This window comes from Ursus americanus, chromosome 19 (assembly GCF_024610735.1).
Source record: "Ursus americanus isolate L20-20 chromosome 19, mUrsAme1.1.p, whole genome shotgun sequence".
NCBI lineage: Eukaryota > Metazoa > Chordata > Mammalia > Carnivora > Ursidae > Ursus > Ursus americanus.
This window is the reverse complement of record NC_142145.1, coordinates 3732162-3751051: the sequence shown is the minus strand read 5'-3', so window position 1 is coordinate 3751051 and position 18890 is coordinate 3732162. Positions and strand designations below refer to the sequence as shown.

At 51.1% G+C, this 18890-nt stretch overlaps 1 protein-coding gene across 2 annotated transcripts in view; it reads left to right on the top strand.

The window, feature by feature from the left end:
* Nucleotides 1–13033, top strand: part of TSHZ1 (teashirt zinc finger homeobox 1) — a 77167-nt gene extending 64134 nt beyond the window's left edge. For both annotated transcript variants that reach the window (XM_045790280.2, XM_045790281.2), the window contains one exon: nucleotides 8483–13033. In XM_045790280.2, coding sequence (XP_045646236.2) covers nucleotides 8483–11664 — 3182 coding nt within the window. In that variant the 3' untranslated portion in view covers nucleotides 11665–13033. The remainder of the gene's footprint in view (nucleotides 1–8482) is intronic.
* Nucleotides 13034–18890: the final 5857 nt, after the last annotated feature.

Sequence of the window (18890 nt, the reverse complement as noted above, 5' to 3'; positions counted from 1 at the left end):
CCAGTGGTACAGGATGCATGTCTAGCCATAGTGTACTTAAGGATAAAAATTCTGACTTTCTGGTAAGAGTCACCCTGTCACCGACATCTGCAAGTCTGTGTGTCTCCGCACCTGATGACATCATTGCCCCAACCCCCCAAAAGTTCAAGTTCCCGTTTCTCCTCTTCCATCCTGTGCATTTGTGAGAATGAAACGCTGGATTTGAAAGTGGGGACACATTTCTGAGACGCAAGCCCTGGGTGGGTTGCGGAGGCTCTAAAACCCCTTCTCTCCATCCTCACTCACTTGTGTGTCCCAACACCCCTATTTAGGGAAGTTCACTCTAACAGGAAACGTGGTTGAGGAACTGCAGGGGCGCACCGTGTCTCCGGGACGGGGAGAGGCTCGCTACTGGTTCTCCATGACGGGTCTTGTGCGAGCACGGGGAGGTGCTCGAGCCGAGTTAATTTCTCGTGTTGATTTCAGCCATTTGAAGAGACAGTTCGCGCGCAAGTCTCCCCTCCTGATTGCCAAATGTCATCTGCCAGGCTGAACCTGACCCTATGTGATGAAAGTCTTTCCTGGTGTCGGTCAGTAATACCAGGTTGGAGCCCGGTGTTTTGGTCCTGGTTTGCTGATGTTGGGTTTGTAGTCCCAGACTTGTCAGACTGCCAGAGAGCGGTGTCCGTCCTTCCCCAGTGTGGAGGCAGGCACCGAAAACACGTGATGTCCCCATGCGTGGCATCGGGCATGCACTGTTGGCGATGGCAGACTTTTTAATTCATGGAACAAGAGAACATGTCTAGAGTTTACTATCATACCGTCCGGCGGTAGTGACGCACGTGTGTTTCCTCAGGTTCGTAGAAGAATTGTTGACTTCTTGGTCTTCTCCAGTTTAAGTTCTCTTAATATTGCAGGGTTCTTATACATTTTTCCTCTCTTCCTTCCTGATATCACTGAAAACCAGCGGAAGTTTGTGGTCTCTGTCATTGGCTTAAGCTGTAATTCGTGCTGTTCCACTGGCTCGGTCGCATGAACGTAATGGGCACAAGGATCATAGCTGGTGTGCTCATTGGGAGGAGCCTTGACAGGGGGTCTCTTCTTTCTCCTTGAACTCGACACTGAATTGTGGGGTAGCAAGGAAAAGAAGAAATTACAGCCAAGGAAGTTACCTGTGGATTCCTAATTAAAATTAGAGATGGGTAAAAATTACAGGCCACTGTTTTTACAGACTCTGCCGTTCTTAAAAATGGCTTCTATCGGGTTTTAAATAAAGAAATGATTCCAGTGTAAATCAGATGGTATAGCAGACCAGTACTTTAGTGATTGGTACCAGGCAATTAAAATCTGCCAAAGCGATAGAAAATTTTTTGCTCCTATCACATGTGAGCAGAAGTGGCCTTTCAGCTCTGCTGGCAGAGTGTCAACCTTCCTGCAAAAAATCAGAACTTATGTTCGTAAATTCACATATATCCTGCTTGTATTTTAATGTCCTTTTCAGAGTAGGAAGGAATGAGCTCTGTACCTATATCTGCTTTCTCTGCATTTTTTATTTCCCAATATATTCTAACTTTCATCAAAACCACCTGCTCTCTTGGTAACAGAGGTGAAGTAACTTTACAAGTGATCAATTATAAATTGGAAGAAAGTGTGTTTTGCAAGATTCCACAATGAATTGCAGCTGCACATTTATCACCTAGGTGGGTGTAAGACCCTTCTGTGAATTGGCCCCTTGGAGTAAGTGTATTTTGATATAATGGCCATCTGTTCATGGATATCACATTTGCCGGTCTAAAACCTAGTTTGATGTAGATAAACATGTAATTTGGTACGATTGTATAGTTTCACCAGGTGGCAATACGATAGCAAAGTTTGGTATTTACTGTAAGCCAGTAACCAAGCAGGGACGAGACCTGTGTTTGATATTTGTCACTTTTAAATATCCATTTTCCTCATTCACAGCCAGCTCTCAATTATGCGTGCTAATGAGGAAAAGAGCTTGGGTAAACAAAGTTTCCCAGCCCGATTCTTGTCATTTATTTCCACCGCCTCCCGCATCGGGCCTCGGGGAGAGCTGCTAACAGGAACCCCGCTTCTGCTCCTTGTGAGTTGCTACCCCCCTTCCTTGCTCTGTTCCCTGGTGGAAGATGTAGTCATCAGGGAAACCGCAGACAGAGGGGCCCGGATGGTGCAGACTAAAGAACAAACTTCCCAAATGACCCCCTGGTCCGAGTTTGAGTCTGGTTGTTAAGGGCACCATCTGCCCGGTGCTCAAGGCCAGTGATGGGTCGGCTCTCATCGGGACAGACGTTCCTTACTTTGTCCCGACTGTTCAGAGGTTAGCCACAGCTTGCGAGGTGGGTGCGAAGCTAAGTGGGGGTGCTTCCGACCGTGTAGGGGGACGGCCCCTGAATACGCGTGTCCCAGTTCATTTTGCACCTGCAGGGTGTGAGAAGGATGCAGAGGGGCCGGCAAACATGGACTTGGGCTTGGTGACGACATGCCGCCATCTCCGTGAGCACTTCCTAGATGCCCCCGCTGCCCAAAAGACACCAATAGTTGTCATGAATGCGGTTTGGGGAAACTGAGGTCCTCACAAGTGGGTGAGTGTGTGCTGGCCACACTGTTCATCGGTGACTGGACTGGGGCTCCTTCCTGGGTGTCTCATCTGTCTGTCTTTCCCTATGTCTGTCCTCATGTCACAAAAATGATGAGTGTCTGTCCTTTAAGAGGGGACCACAGCAGTGGCCCCATTAGCCTGGACCCTCTAGAGATAAGCAGGTGCAATGTCACCCTCCCCCGCCTACCCTGGCCTCCAGGTCCAGGCTGCCCAGGTCACCCCTTCCTTCAGTCACCCCTTGCACCCTCTCTGTGCACCTGCCACGTGAGGCAGATGTGGCTCAGGGGGACTTGTCTTCAAAATCCAGACGTGGCAAAACCAAAAGCCTCCTTCCCTGCCTCCTGCTGAAGCCCAGTGTCCGGTTGGTCTTTTCAGGCACCGTGGGGTGGGTATGGTATGAGAATTTCCTTGTTTAGGACAGCCCTGTCCTGCAAGATCCAGCCTTCTCATCCTTCTCAGGCCCGAACTCTTATATTGAAACTCAGTAGGTTTTAGAGCCTTCTGAGGGCTCTGACCCTGGGATGTGAGTGCCCTTGGCCTGAGCCCAGATTTGGAAGGCAGGAGCCATTGGGGGTGGCCTGGGGGGCTCGAGCATTGCTTTTAAAGGGCCAGGTCTGTAAGCAAGGCAGAGAGGGTCGGAGCCCAGCCCTGGCCCTGGGGGAGCCTCAGGAAGGTCTATCCATCAGCTGCCCAGGGGTTAGGTGGAGAGGACTGGAAGATTAGGGGTCACGTGCTGGGTGGGTGCCGGCCACTGGTGAGCACGGAGGTGCTGCTCTGGAACTTCTGCTGTGTTTATTGTCATCACTAGGCCTGGGGCCCTGGAGCCAAGGCAGCCCTTGAAGTTTCTCAGAATGGAGGGCAGAGGGGTAAGGGAGGCTGGCCTGATGGCTCCCGGAATCAATCTGGAACATTCCGTGGGCTCCCTCATGCCTTCCTTTGTGTGGAGGTCGAATCCCTTGCATCCGTTATGTGCTGTGGCCATTCCACGTGACCGTGGGTGCCCTGACGTGTGTTTTGACTGGCGGGCCGGTGGAAGGGGCCACTGGAATGCAGATTACTGGGTTAAGTGGATGCACTGTCTTCAGCAGCTAATTTCACCCTGCCCGTCTCATCCTAGGAGGGAGCGGGAAAACAACTCTGGGGGCAGAAGGGTGTCACGGTGCGGGCTCAGGGCGGGTGGCCCCCGCCTGCCCCTCTGGGTCCACGCTTCCTCCGGCCCCTTGTTATGTTAGCACTGAAAAGTGAACTCATTCAAAGAATAGGTCAACAGGCTAAAACAACATGGTAGAAGAGCAAAAGCGCCAGGGAATTTCACCTTACCAGGACTGATACGCTGGAAGAGTAGATGGTGAAAGCGTACACCCTAACGTTCCAGAACAGGAACGTTCTGGAAAGCTGAAGCGATGCAGCACGATGACCGTTGAGCTGGTGGGCTGAGGGCCGCTGAAGACGCCCTGCCCCTGCGTCCGTCCCTGGGACTCGGCAGCCTTCTCCAGGGGAAGGCGGGACAGGGAACACGGTGGGGGGGATGCATTCCAGGAGCAGGAGACCCTCCTGGCAAGCTCAACCCCTCTTACCAAAACCCAGATGCATCTGCACCTCTCGCTGTTCTGCCCTTGCCCTTTACTTTTTAACATGTTTTGCAAAATAACAATTAACCAAGCCCTTTGCACATTTCCGCCCCCAGGCTGAGCCCTGCCCTTCCGGAGCCCCCTGTTCCCAGGGTCCGGCTAGTGGCTGCTAGGTGCTCCCTGAAGGTCTGCTGCCAGCTCTTTTATTCTAGAAACAGTCTGGTGGCTAATCCTTGTTTGTTGAGCTGAAAACACTGATGACGATTTTGAAGATAGAGATATTTATCAAGAGCCACGTCACTCAACAGAACCCGTAGATACTCATTACCTAGAAAAAACCCCACTATTCTTTTAAAAGAATTTTTCCCTTGTTTTTGTCTTTTGCTTTTTTCACTTAATGATTTTGCCCATTGTCATTAAAGATACTTTTTAACGTCTGAATAATAGTCCGTCCTTGGAATCAACTACAAATCACTTGATGGTCTTTTCTTGCTGACGATTTAGAGCGTGGCACGTTTTGTGTGGAAGGATACTATAAAGGACATCATGCGTAAAGCTCTGTCTGTAGTTCGCACCGTGTTCCTGGCCCTACGTCCAGAAGCAAAGTTATCGGGCCTTAGAGTGTCCGCATTTGAGACTCTGTCCTCTTGCTGCTTTGGTTGGGGCTGTCTCAGCACGGCTGGCGCGGGAGAGGTGTTCTTCTGTATGCTCCCTGCCGAGTGGCTTGGGTGGCTGACGTCCACGGCATTTTCTGGACGTGCTCCCTGGCGTGGAGACGTGACGGGCGGAGGAAAGCAGCCTCATCCCGAGGTGGCTGGGTGGAAGGAGCTGCCTGGGAGTTGGGGAACCCACACGTGGACGCCGCGTGGTTGTTTCTTCCCTGGGCGGCCTGGGGGATGTTGCTTGGCTTCTCCGAGACTCGGCTTCCTCATCTGCAAACAGGCGTCTCCGTGATGCTGCCTCAGAGGCTCCGGGGGTGGAAGGAGGTGATAAAACGAACACGGCCCCCGAGTGGCCGGCGGGGTGGCCTCGGCGGTGTGAGCGGAGTGAAAGTTCGCAGTCTGATGGAGAGGACGGGCAAGTGAACATCTCTCAATCCTCCAGGCGTGGTGGATTCTGGCAGGGATTGAGAGGCGTCCCGATGGAGGTGACATCTAAGGCTCCTCGGGGATAAGTATTGTTCACAAGGTTGGGGGTCCTGCCTGGGACCAGGTTGCACCCAAGGCTGGACGCGTGGCAGGGGGCGGGGTCCACCTGGGGATTCGTACCCCCATGCAGGGCATGGGTTTCATGCAGATTTTAACTCTGGGATTGTGAGAGCGGGTTCCCAGAGCCGGCCCCAAAGAAGAAGGCTGCAGGACAAGAGGGCGAGGCCCGGCTGGAAGGCTCTGCAGCGCCTGCTGGGGGATCTGCATAATGGGGGCAGGGGCAGTGCTGGACAGAGAAGCCACCTCGGAGGGTGAGGGCCAGGGGTGCTGGACAGACCCTCGTGGTGTTACAGGGGATTTCCCATTTCTGCATGTCCAGAGCCAAGACAGAAGTCCTTTCTTTATTCTGCACACACAATGGGGGCCCACTGGGGTGGAGACAGTGGGCAGCCCTTCTCCCATCCTGTGAGGGAGACAGACCAGCTGACAGGTGATGCCGGGTACAGACCCACAGTGATGGGCCTCCCAGGCTGAGCCAAACTGGTTCAGGTAAAGCCTTTTCTTGAGGGACGCCTGGGGGCTCAGTTGGTGAAGCGTCTGCCTTCGGCTCAGGTCATGATCCCGGGGTCCTGGGATCGAGTCCCGCGTCGGGCTCCCTGCTCTGCGGGAGCCCGCTTCTCCCCCTCCCTCTGCCTGCCACGGCCCTGCTTGTGCTCTCTCTAAAACAACAACAAAAACCTTCCCTTGAAATTCGTTTTAATTCCTTGCTAGGGCATGAACGTTGCTTTCCCAGAAGTGGATAGACCACTTCTAGCAGGCAGCCTCCTCCCGTGGACCTGTTTGTGGAGCTGCCTGACGGCGTGCCACAGGAGCTGCTTCGGGACCGCTCCGTGGGCCGGCGCCCGTGGGACTTGGCGCCTGCATCTTCAGACGGACTCGGCCCTGCCCAGACGGCTTCGGAGCCTTAGCTGCCCCGTCAGAATCCACAGGGGTGGACCTCGGGGCTTGCGAAGAGGTGGCGAGGCTGCCTGGGGCTTCTGAAGTGGGGCCCTCGGCTGGGGCCTGAGCTTCGAACCTTCAGAACCCCGGACCGTCCGAAAACTTAATTACAGACAAAATGAAGATGACATTCAACTTGGCGGTCATGTTATTTTTTTAAATTTTATGAGCTTTACATCGTACAGGAGGGCCGTAGCAGAGTCTGGAGCACAACCCGGATGCCTGCGGTTACACCCGCTGCCCTTGTGGCTTGTTCGTGGAGGGCTCTTCTGTGTGGGATTCTGCTGGGAACCGCGTGCACGCTCGTGCTCCGACGGCTCGGTGGCAGCGCCCCGGGGTGGGAATGGGCCCACGGTGTGTGCAGGGATGCTGAAGGGTCCAGCAGAGAGAGGCTGACCGAGTGACCGAGTCGGCAGGATTCTGCGCGCGTGCGCGTGTGCGTGCACGTGTGCATGTGTGTGCTTGTGCGTGCGTCCTTGGGGGAGTGTGTGCGCTCATGCCCACGGGGGCTTGCCGCTGCCCCAACCCCACGCCCTCGGTTTGCAGGTGCTGATACTCCCCTGTCCCTTCCTCCTGCCCCCGGCGTCCGCCCCCTGGGCAGCCGGGATGTTCTCCGTCTCTCCTCCCAGCCACTCCTGAAGACGCGTGTGCTCTTTGCCGCGTTCCCTTAGGATCGGGCTCTGATAATGTGATAATGAGTGATCACATTTAATGAGACACCCCTCGCATCATATCAGTGCTTTTTTCTAGGGGCTTCCTGGAAAATATCTTAACCCCAGATTTCCCAAGGAGTGCATGGAACGCTAGTTCGGCTAGTTGTTGCCTCAAAAACAAAAATTAAAGATAAATAAAACTGTTGCCCAAGTAAGTGAGGAGGTGGTGCGTGCAGTTAGCTCCCCTTGGGGGTTAGCGAGGTCTGTCACATATTAGACGATCTAAAATGCCCTGCAGTAAAAAATCGGGTTTCATGTAATGATTTGTGTGCCCTCCAAACCTCTCATTCATGTGACAGGTGTCCGTGTCCTGTAGTTCCTCTGGGAGGTGATGCCTTCAACCCCAGAGGTCGCTGTGCTGTGTAGCCCGAGGTGGGCTGTCGTAGAGAATACTCTCGGCTCTGGTAAAATTTTAAAAAAAGTTATTGTGGTAAAATATTCATCACATAAAAGTTAACATTTTAACCACTTTCAAGTGGACAGTTCAGTGGCATTAAGGACGTTCACGCTGTTGTGCAAGCACCCCCGCCATCCGTCAGCAGAACTTTTTATCTTCCCGGGCTGAAACTCTGTCCCCATGAAACGCTGCGTCCCCATTGCCCTCCTTCAGCCCCTGCAAACCGCAGTCCGCTCTCTGTCCCTGCGAAGTGACTCCTTATCATAGTACTTCATGCAGGTGCAGTCCGACCGGATTTACCCTTTTCTGTCGCTCATCGCACTGACCGCAGTGCCCTCCGGGTTCATCCGCGCTGTAGTGGGTCCGTTTCCTTACTCTTAGAGGCTGAGTACTATTCCGTCGTGTAGATACGTGTATTTTGTTCATCCGTTCATTTGTCAGCAGACATTTGGGTTGTGTCCACCCTTTGGCTCTTGTAAAGAATGCTGCTTAGTACGACTGCCTGGTGTCCCCATGCCGGTGATGTCTGCTCTGTCCAGGCAGGGGACTGGAGGGGCTCTATTTTGTCCTTTTGAGTGAGTACCAGAGTATTTTTATCTCTTGCCGTTGGGGAGGCTCTTTATTTATGGAAACTATGTGATACTGTCTGTGGATCATCTTGCCCCGAAAGTTGACAGGTCCGCCTGATGGGGAGGCATGACGGACTCGCACGTCACTTAGGGAAGGAAGAGCCCCCGGGAGGAGGTGGCCGGGGTCCCCCTCGGGCCCCGCTGTGGCGGCCAAACTGATGTTTTTAAGAAGGGGGCAGATACTGGCCCTTTAGCGGAGGCTCCTCGGCTGACTGTGTTGGCTTGGGAGGAGGGGGGCTACTGTCCTGGTGGGAACCTTGTTTCCGCAGGAGCCGAAGACGGGCTTGCTCCACACGGGTGGGGAGAGCCCTGCAGCCCGGGCGCTTGGCTGAGAAACATCTTTTCAAAGATTACCTAACTGCTGGGGAGGCCGTGTCCTTGAAGATGATTTATTTCTCCTTACTGTGTTTCATTTTTCTCTCCTAGCTTATGTTCCGGAGGAAGAACTGAAGGCAGCAGAAATAGATGAAGAGACCGTGGAGGAGGATGGGCTGTCTCTGGACATCCCAGACAGCGACTACGTGTGCAATGAGGACGCCGAGATCAAGGAAGCTCAGAGCTACCAGAACTCCCCCGTCAGCACCGCGACAAACCAGGACGCTGGCTACGGGTCGCCCTTCAGTGAGAACAGCGACCAGCTAGTGCATTTCAAAAGCTCTGGCTCCAGAGAAGAGAAAGAGGATCTGCAGGGCCCGGACAGCGTCTCCTACCCCCAGGACAGCTTGGCACAAATCAAGGCTGTGTATGCAAACTTGTTCTCTGAGTCCTGCTGGTCCAGCTTAGCTCTGGATTTGAAGAAGTCCGGTTCGACCACCAGCAACAACGATGCGGGCCAGAAGGAGAGCTCCACCCCTGCCCCCACGCCCCCCGCCAGCACGGCGGGCACCACGGGCACCACGGCCAGCACCCCCAGCTCCGGCTCCGGCTCCGGCACTGGCACCAGCGGCAGCGGCGGCTCGGGCTACGACTGGCACCAGGCCGCCCTGGCCAAGACGCTGCAGCAGACGTCGTCGTACGGGCTGCTGCCCGAGCCCAGCCTCTTCAGCACCGTGCAGCTCTACAGGCAGAACAACAAACTGTACGGCTCGGTGTTCACGGGCGCCAGCAAGTTCCGCTGCAAGGACTGCAGCGCTGCGTATGACACGCTGGTGGAGCTGACGGTGCACATGAACGAGACGGGGCACTACCGCGACGACAACAGGGACAAGGACTCCGAGAAGACCAAGCGGTGGTCCAAGCCCAGGAAGCGCTCGCTGATGGAGATGGAAGGCAAGGAGGACGCGCAGAAGGTGCTCAAGTGCATGTACTGCGGCCACTCCTTCGAGTCCCTGCAGGACCTGAGCGTCCACATGATCAAGACAAAGCATTACCAGAAAGTGCCTCTGAAGGAACCAGTGCCAGCCATCACCAAACTGGTCCCTTCCACCAAGAAGCGCGCCCTGCAGGACCTGGCGTCCCCGTGTTCCCCCGAGCCGGCGGGGCTCGCCGCCGACGCCGCACTCAGCGAGTCGGCCAAGGACCAGAAGACCGCCAACCCCTACGTGACGCCCAACAACCGCTACGGCTACCAGAACGGCGCCAGCTACACCTGGCAGTTCGAGGCCCGCAAGGCGCAGATCCTCAAGTGCATGGAGTGTGGCAGCTCGCACGACACGCTGCAGCAGCTCACAGCCCACATGATGGTCACTGGCCACTTCCTCAAGGTGACCACCTCGGCCTCCAAGAAAGGGAAGCAGCTGGTGCTGGACCCCGTGGTGGAAGAGAAGATCCAGTCCATACCTCTGCCCCCCACCACGCACACCCGGCTGCCCGCCTCCCACATCAAAAAGCAGCCCGACTCCCCCGCGGGCTCCATACCCTCCGAGGACAAGAAGGAGCCTGAGAAGGACAAGGCGCCGGCGGCCAGCGAGCCAGAGAAGAAGGTCAAGGAGGAGAGCGAGGACGCCCCCGAGAAGTTTGAGCCCACCGCCCTGTATCAGTACCTCCGTGAGGAGGACCTGGACGACAGCCCCAAGGGCGGGGTGGACATTCTGAAGTCCCTGGAGAACACGGTCTCCACGGCCATCAGCAAAGCCCAGAACGGCGCGCCCTCGTGGGGCGGCTACCCCAGCATCCATGCGGCTTACCAGCTGCCCGGCACGGTGAAGCCGCTGCCGGCCGTGCAGAGCGTGCAGATGCAGCCGTCCTACGCCGGGGGCGTGAAGCCGCTGGCCTCGGAGCACAGCGCGCTGCTGCACTCCCCGGGGAGTCTCACGCCGCCGCCGCACAAGAGCAACGTGTCGGCCATGGAGGAGCTGGTGGAGAAGGTCACCGGCAAGGTCAGCGTGAAGAAGGAGGAGCGGCCTGCCGAGAGGGAGAAGGGCTCTCCGGCCAAGGCCGTGTCCCCCGTGGCCAAAGAGAACAAAGACTTCCCTCGCGCAGAGGACGGCGGCGGCAAGGCGCAGCAGAAGAAGGGCCCCGAGGCGGAGGCGGGCAAGGCCAAGAAGGAGGGTGTGCTGGACGCGCACACCCCAAACGGCACCGAGCCTCTGAAAGCCAAGGTCACCAACGGCTGCAATAACCTGGGGATCATCACGGACCACTCGCCGGAGCCCTCCTTCATCAACCCGCTGAGCGCGCTGCAGTCCATCATGAACACCCACCTGGGCAAAGTGTCCAAGCCCGTGAGCCCGTCGCTGGACCCGCTGGCCATGCTGTACAAAATCAGCAACAGCATGCTGGACAAGCCGGTCTACCCCGCCACCCCCATCAAGCAGGCGGACGCCATCGACCGCTACTACTACGACAACAGCGACCAGCCCATCGACCTGACCAAGTCCAAAAGCAAGCCCCTGGTTTCCAGCGCAGCCGACTCCGTGTCGTCGCCGCTGCGGGAGAGCGCCCTCATGGACATCTCCGACATGGTGAAGAACCTCACGGGCCGGCTCACCCCCAAGTCCTCCACGCCCTCCACCGTGTCGGAGAAGTCCGACGCCGACGGCAGCAGCTTCGAGGAGGCGCTGGACGAGCTGTCGCCCGTGCACAAGAGGAAGGGGCGGCAGTCCAACTGGAACCCCCAGCACCTGCTCATCCTGCAGGCCCAGTTCGCCTCGAGCCTGCGGGAGACGCCGGAAGGTAAGTACATCATGTCGGACCTGGGCCCGCAGGAGCGCGTGCACATCTCCAAGTTCACCGGGCTGTCCATGACCACCATCAGCCACTGGCTGGCCAACGTGAAGTATCAGCTGAGGAGGACAGGGGGTACGAAGTTCCTGAAGAATTTGGACACGGGGCATCCTGTCTTCTTTTGCAACGATTGTGCCTCTCAGTTCAGAACTGCTTCTACGTACATAAATCATCTAGAGACACACTTAGGCTTCAGCTTGAAGGATCTCTCCAAGCTGCCACTAAATCAGATTCAAGAACAGCAGAATGTTTCAAAAGTCCTGGCAAACAAAGCTTTGGGCCCGGTAGGGGCTGCCGAGGACGATTTGGGCTCCACATTCCAATGCAAGCTTTGCAACCGGACTTTTGCGAGCAAGCACGCAGTCAAACTGCACCTTAGTAAGACCCACGGCAAGTCCCCGGAGGACCACCTGATCTATGTGACGGAGCTGGAGAAACAATAGCGTCCAGGTATGCGAGGGACCGCGGCACATTGCACTAAACGTTGTCTTTGTACTGCACTAGGCCTGGCTGAGCCTCCGAAATCAGCCTTCCCTTTGTTGCCGAGCTGGCTGTCTGGACCTTGGTTTTTCTTACACATATTTTGTAGTTATATTTATATGCTCTTTGTCCGATTGTGCATGTTATTTTTCTTTTTCCGTGAGTCAAAGTCTGACCTTTATTTTCAACATCTGTTCTTGATGTTAAGCTATCTTTTGTAGGAAATAGTGGGGCACACTACTCAGAGACATTTATTTAGCAGAAAAGAAAGACACAAATAACAATGATAAAAAGACATCCTAAAATTACAAAGTTGCCATGACAATAAAGGTCATAGAACCTAGTAGTGTCAAATTTAACCCTTTGAGGACTGCAATTGCATTTCTGTGCCTTTCACTCAAAAAAAAAAAAAAAAGAAAAAAGGCTTAAAGGCATTTCATTCAGATCAAAAGCTGTGTCAGACACAAAACTTATTTAATAATTAAAAAATGAGCTTTTATATGCAGAACTGGTTTGTGAAGGAAACATGCATGCAGCTGTTGGAAGATAGAAAGTTGTCTAGGGGTTAGGAAGCCACAGCTTTACACATTGAAACAAAACAAAAAACAAAACAAAAAAACCCACCACCACCACCACCACCACCACGACCACCACCACCACCCACCACGACCACCACCACCACTACCAAACACCCCAGTTGCCACTATGCCCAAACCCTCTGGATGCTGAAAAAAAAAAATGCCACTTTCGGCAAAAAAAGTATGCAAGCTATTATTTAAAAATGTGTAAAAATGCTATTTCTTTTTTCCTGTAAAATACTGCGGTTTATAGTTATTTACAAATGTAAGCTTTGGTATAAGCTGACCTTTCTATAGCGTGCTGCATTGGTAAATGAAAAAAACATGGGGCAAACGTTGGAGTCCTTTCCTTGTAAATTGCGAGCATCAGCTTAAAAACCCCTATATGTTACATATCGTACCATTTTAATCTATTCAACTTTCTTTGTACCTTCTGGCTGTATGCTTTCTCTTTTAACTTTTTATATTGTCATTTTATATTAAATTTCTGTGTATATAATGTAAAACCACAATTTTTGAATAAAATTTAGTTCCTGCAGCTTGATTTAAATAGAGAAATTTTACTGGCACCTGCATCTTTCCAGATGCATGTATATCAGACAAAAATAAATAAATGGAAACAAAGCAAGCAATGCACTATTAATTATACATTTTGATGTTCTATCATTAATATTGTACAGTACATTTTGGTTCACACAATTAAATCCACTGTTTTCTCAAATGTAAAATAAACCCACAAGCAGTTCTTGATTTACATAGATTGTCATGTCGTCATTAAATTGCCTCCGAGAAGTTATTTCGGCAGCGAGAGGTATTGCTCATGCGATCAACCAACAAAAATTCTATTCAGGATCCTCGTTTCATGATTTGTGGCTGACGTGCTTCATTCACATGATAAGTATTGTGTTTTTTAAAATGATAATTAAAATTGTTAACTCCGCTGGGTGCCACGGATGACTGAGTTGAGCCACTGAGCGATGGTTCCTCTGCATAGACACGGACCGAGGTGCTTCATTTACAGGATCTCGTGGGCTGCTTGAAACTGTTTCCGGTTATCCGCAGTGGGAATCCAGGCCCTCAATGAGGGGGTGGAAGGGTAGGTCTTGCTCTAAAGGCAGAGACCCTAGGGGCCTTGGAACTACTTCTGTGTTGCCCTAGAGAGGAAAGCCTGATTTCTGCACTTCGGACATTCAACAGTTTTGGAAAACTGAGCTGCTGTGTGCCTCCGTGTTGGGGACCCGTGCGCCTTCCTCTGGAGCGCCCAGGGGCTCCACTGAAGAGACACCAGGACTCCGGGTGTCTGAGCAGGGGACTCCCGAGCCCTCAACTCCAGGGCTTACGCTTCCGTCTGTGTTGAGGGACACGCTGACGTCAAGGCCCCCAGCCTCTTTCCTCTCCAGAAGTACTTCCTGACAGGAGCAAGAAAATGTCTTTTTCTACCTTTTGCTTCAATTTTCATCAAATTATATCCTGAGAAAGGTTAGAAGGCACGGCCAGGATGGCTCTGCTTCCGCTAATGCCTGGCGCAGCAGCGGTCAGGGCGCCATGTTGACACAGTCTTTGTGCTAATGCCCAGAGCGCCGGGGAGGCTCGCTACAGTTCTTCCCACTTTTTCATTGGTAAATAGCTCTGTCCTTTAGGGGCTTCAGCCATTTAGACATTTCGGTTCAATTACTGGGTGATTATGTACTTTGGGCTCAAGGGGTGACACAGAAGAATAACAATGAAGCCTATGGCAGGAGCGTGGGGTCTTCGCATAATAATCCTTTGAAGTCATATCTGTTTTACCACAGGCCCCCAGACACGGGGTTCGGCAGTTTCACCCTGTAGCAGAAGAGTCAGAAGCGCAGGTGCCGTGGTGTGCAGGGAGGTCAGAGGCCGGGCAGCGTCCGCTGGCTTAGGACATTTGGAAGCTGCTCGCACTCGAGTCCTGACCACTGGGGCTTGGGCACAGAATTCGGGGTTTCCTTTCTTACTTTTTTCTTTTTCTAATTCATAATCACACTGCTATCTCGTCACCCACCCTTGTTGTCACAGACCAGTGGGTGGGGGACTAAGTTATCTTGTTATGACTACTACTAGTAAGAGGGCGATCCTAGTTCTGTGTATGGGGTGCTTCCTGGTGCCCGGGAGCCTTCTGAGCTCTTCACACGTGTTACTGTGCTCAGGCCTCACACCTGTATGCAGACGGCCCTGTTACTTGCATGCTTGCGTGCACATGAGGAGCCCGGCACAGCGAATGCCCAAGGTCACATGGCTTGTGATTGACAGAACTTGGGCTCAAAGCAGGGAGGCTTTGCTGGGCCCAGCTCTCCATCACCCCCTTTGATCTGTGCCTGGTGGGAGCTGCCCCAGGTGCCTAGGTGAGGGTGTGGCAGTCAAGGGCTGGCCTCTCTGGGATGGGGACTCAGCTGGGCTGAGTGGTCAGGTGCCGCTGATCAACAGGACGTAAGCAGCCACCCTGAGCAGACGTGCAGTCTTCAGATCACCTCCCACTACAGCCCATGTCGGATCACAAAACGGGACAGCTCTGGCGTCTGTTGGATCTGAAAAGTACGTTGAAATAATGTTTCTTATGAGTTTGTAGCAAGTTCAATTGAATACAGGTCTACATAGTAATGCAGAAACTCGGTTTGCACAAATACAGATAGAGTGACTAATCCCGGGAAGAAATTGCCTACCTCTGATTTGAGGGTTTCCTTACATGTCTGCTTCCTTCGTCTGCATTTGAATAAACGTGCCCACCTTTCCTTCACCTGTGCATCCCCGGAATGGACTCCGCACATGGCATTGTGTTCTGTCCATTCCTCTGTGCGCCTCTCTTAACCCAGGGAAGAGGCCTGCATCTTCTGCAGCAGGAGGGCAAATGGCCCCCAGCAGCCAGACAGAGCTGGCCCCCACCTGGCTGGCAGGGGCCTGGGGGGGCCTGGGGAGAAGGCATGTGACGTGGCCGTCCTGCGTTCCTGTCTGGTTAGGCTAACGTAGTCGGCATGCATTCGTATTTGCAGAGTGAGCCTTGCGTATAATAACTAATCAGATATTTTTTCCTGTAAATGTGGGACTTTTCAAAGTTTGAGACCTTCCTCAGAATGTGATTTGGGTGAGGATGGTCCTTGTCATTTCATCAGTATTTAAAGAGATATAAAAGCCTTGAAACAATGATAGACAATAGTTTATCGAGGGGAAACAAGCTCTTAGGCATTGTAGGTGAAAAATGATTAAAACCTTTAAGATTCATGTCCCTGCATTCCTACGTTTGGTAATTTTTGAAAAGCTATTAATGTTCGTGTAGATCATGCCTAAACTCCTGAATTCTCAGAAACCTGTGTGTACACACAAGCTTCTTTTTTCCAAGGTGAAATTCTTTGTTATGCACTTTATTATTATTGCTCTGAAGGTGATGGGAACCACTGAAAGCCACTTACTGAATTGTGAGCTTAAAAGACACCAAAGGGTAACATTTGGCAAGCATCTGTACTTTTTACATAACTATATTCTTATAATAAGTCATTGCAGAAAACTTGGAACACAGAAAAAGAAATAAAGATTAACTATTATCTTCATCTAAAGAAAAATCACTGTTAGTGTTTTAGCGCTTAATCTTTTCTCCATACCTCTGAAACACAGAGATCATGCTCATACTCTTGTACTTCGCTTTCTTTACCCGATAGTAGATAATGCATATTTTCCCATTTTATCAAAACTTTCTAATCTTATCGAGATGGACTATACTTAATCAATTCTCTATTAGTTAGAATTTTAGAAAGCAATATCAGATTCCTCTTGAGTTTTCACTATTACAAATGAGTACAAAGAACACTGCACTCAATATTTCTGATTATTCCTTTTTTTTTTTTTTTAAGATCTATTTGTTTGAAAGCGGGAGCGAGAGAGAGCGCACAAGCAGGGACAGGGGCAGAGTGAGAGGGAGAGAGAGGAGCAGACTCCCCGCTGAGCATGGAGCCCGATGTGGGGCTTGATGTGGGGCTCGATTTCAGGACCCTGAGCCTAAATCAAGAGTCCTGACGCTTAACTGAGTCACCCAGGCGCCCCTCGGATTATTCCTTTAGAACAAATACCTACAACAGATTTCTGCATCACAGTGGGACTTTGTGCCAAAACTGTCCATAAGGGAGCCTATACGAGCTTACACTCCCATTACCATGAGAATGACCCTTTCTCCACATGGACCTTTTCTTTGTGAACACAAGGATTTTTTTTTTTTTTTAATTTCTGGCTCTTTTCTCTAATTGGCCAATGGGATCTTGATGCTTTAATTTATAATGCTTTTAATGTTTATTGCCCATTGATGTTATTTAAAGAAAGGATGCTTTAAGAATGAATGAATCGGGGGTATTTCCACGTGAATTATGATTTCATTTAATTGAGTGGCCAGTACACGTATTTTACAGATGACCCATCAAAGAGGAGGGAAAGGAGTCAGCTGAGACTGCGGTTCCCCCCGGCTCGGGGCTGGAGCACCATGGCCATCCTCCCGGGCGCACTCTGTTTAGCCCGCTCTCCCACGGTCAGGCAGACCATGGCCAGTGACACTGGTAGATAATGTATTTAGACTATCTTTAAGTTACCTGACTTGTAAGTGGAAGGAAAGTTCCAGATTCTGTGGTTTCTATTACTCATTTATAATTAGCACCATTGGAAAAACAAATGGTATCTCAAAGTAGAGAATCACCCCAGGAAGATGAGACTGGTCACCTAGGGTGACCGCACACAGTGGAACCTAGCGTTGGGAGTCAGAAGGACAGGGAGAAGACCCCTTCAAGAGCCTGCATCAGGGATCCCTCCCTCGCGTGAACTTGCTCCGGAGCTGAACCGAAGGCCTCTGCCCCAGGTTTCAGATAGAAACCGCAGAGGCCCGTAGCAAGGCTGTAAGGATGATGTGGAAGGCACTCACCTGGAGGCTGATTCACACCAGGCGGTCCTTCGGAGCAGAGAGAGAGGCACGTGTTTTCACCAACTATTTAGGACTTGACCTGTAACCAGTCATTATTTGTCTTAAATGACAGAAAAGTACCTCTAATTTTATCTGACCGGAGTAAAGATGGTCCGACAATGTGTTACAGGGTCACTGAACAGGAGCAGTGGCCTCACATGGCGTCACATTTTGTGATTGTATTTGAGTATGGGGCACGAATTCTTCCATTGAGCAATGACTGACATCCGACAAGATGCGAGTTTCGGGTGCATACGTGGTGACCCCGTCTATGCAGACACCCCCGAATATCACCACGGCTACGGCTTAGCATCCTCACCACACCTAGTGAGATTGTTTTTCTTGTGTTGAAAACTTCTAAGATTTATTCTCTTAAGCAACTTTCGTATCTGCAATGCAGGTATTACTAACTACAGGCCCCAGGCTACATGTCACATCCCCGGGACTTACTTATTTTATAACCACAAGCTTATACCGTCGGACCGCTTCACCCATTTCACCCACTCCCCTGCCTTTGGCAGCCTCCTATCTGTTCTGAGTGTGAGTGGATCGATTGGTTGGTTTTTAGATTCCGTATGGAAGTGAGAGCAGACGGTATTGGTTTTTCTCTGTGTGACTTACCCACTTCATCATATTTAAATATAAACTAACGAGGAGATTTCTGGGTTGGAGAGAATGTATTGCTTAAGTGAATTTAGAAGGAGGTCTTTAAGACCGTGGGCTTTCTACACAAACCTGAAATTTTAGGGATGTTTTTCTCTGAAAGCTTGTTTGGCCAAAAAGAACACTGGTGAAGAGGACTGAGGACAGTTACGTTGGAATCAGCAGTTTCTAAAATATGCAGATAATAAGGAAAATCCCATTCTGCATAACTGGAATCATTACCGAAATTCTTTCAGTCAACTGGTATTCCACTGCATTTCCTAGGAGCAGCTACAAAGCACTCAATCAATCCCAGGATTAAAACATTTTTCTCCTGTCAGTAAATTTTTATGCATTTATGCATGTTTTTGGAGTAATTTTTGCACTTTTTATCCAGCTGACTGAAACTAAGAACTTCCTCTTTGCAGAATAACAAAACCTGGGTGTATAATAAGTTTGCAGAATAACAAAACCTGGGTGTATAATAAGTTTGCAGAATAACAAAACCTGGGTGTATAATAAGTGCTAATATAATAATAAAACTTCTCAGGGTGGGAATGTTTGAATTCTTTATGACCTGTGTCGTTTAAAGTTATGTATTGAATCATATTTCTAAGCTATAGCCTTCTGATACATGTCTCATGCCATTATGTCCCGTTAATATTGATAAAGATTGATCAATTCATCATTAGAGTTACCAATTTCAACACATGACTCTTTAAATTCATTAAAATTATGGAAGGCAAATATTTACTTAGGTTTGATTTGTTACCTTTAAGAGGCAGTAGAGCCCGATATACCTTCATTTCACTTGTAATACACTTATTTATAAATTAGTAAACTCTGATGCCCACTTCCGAAGCTATTTATTCTCCTTTCCTAGATTCCTCACCCTTTTGAAGTCATGAAATTCACAAAGCATTAACTTGGGTTTGCACATTCCAGGATGGGGAGCTCAAGTGCAGGTCTTGCTTAAGGGGAGCCTGGGTTTTGCACTGTTGGACGGCGCAAGAAC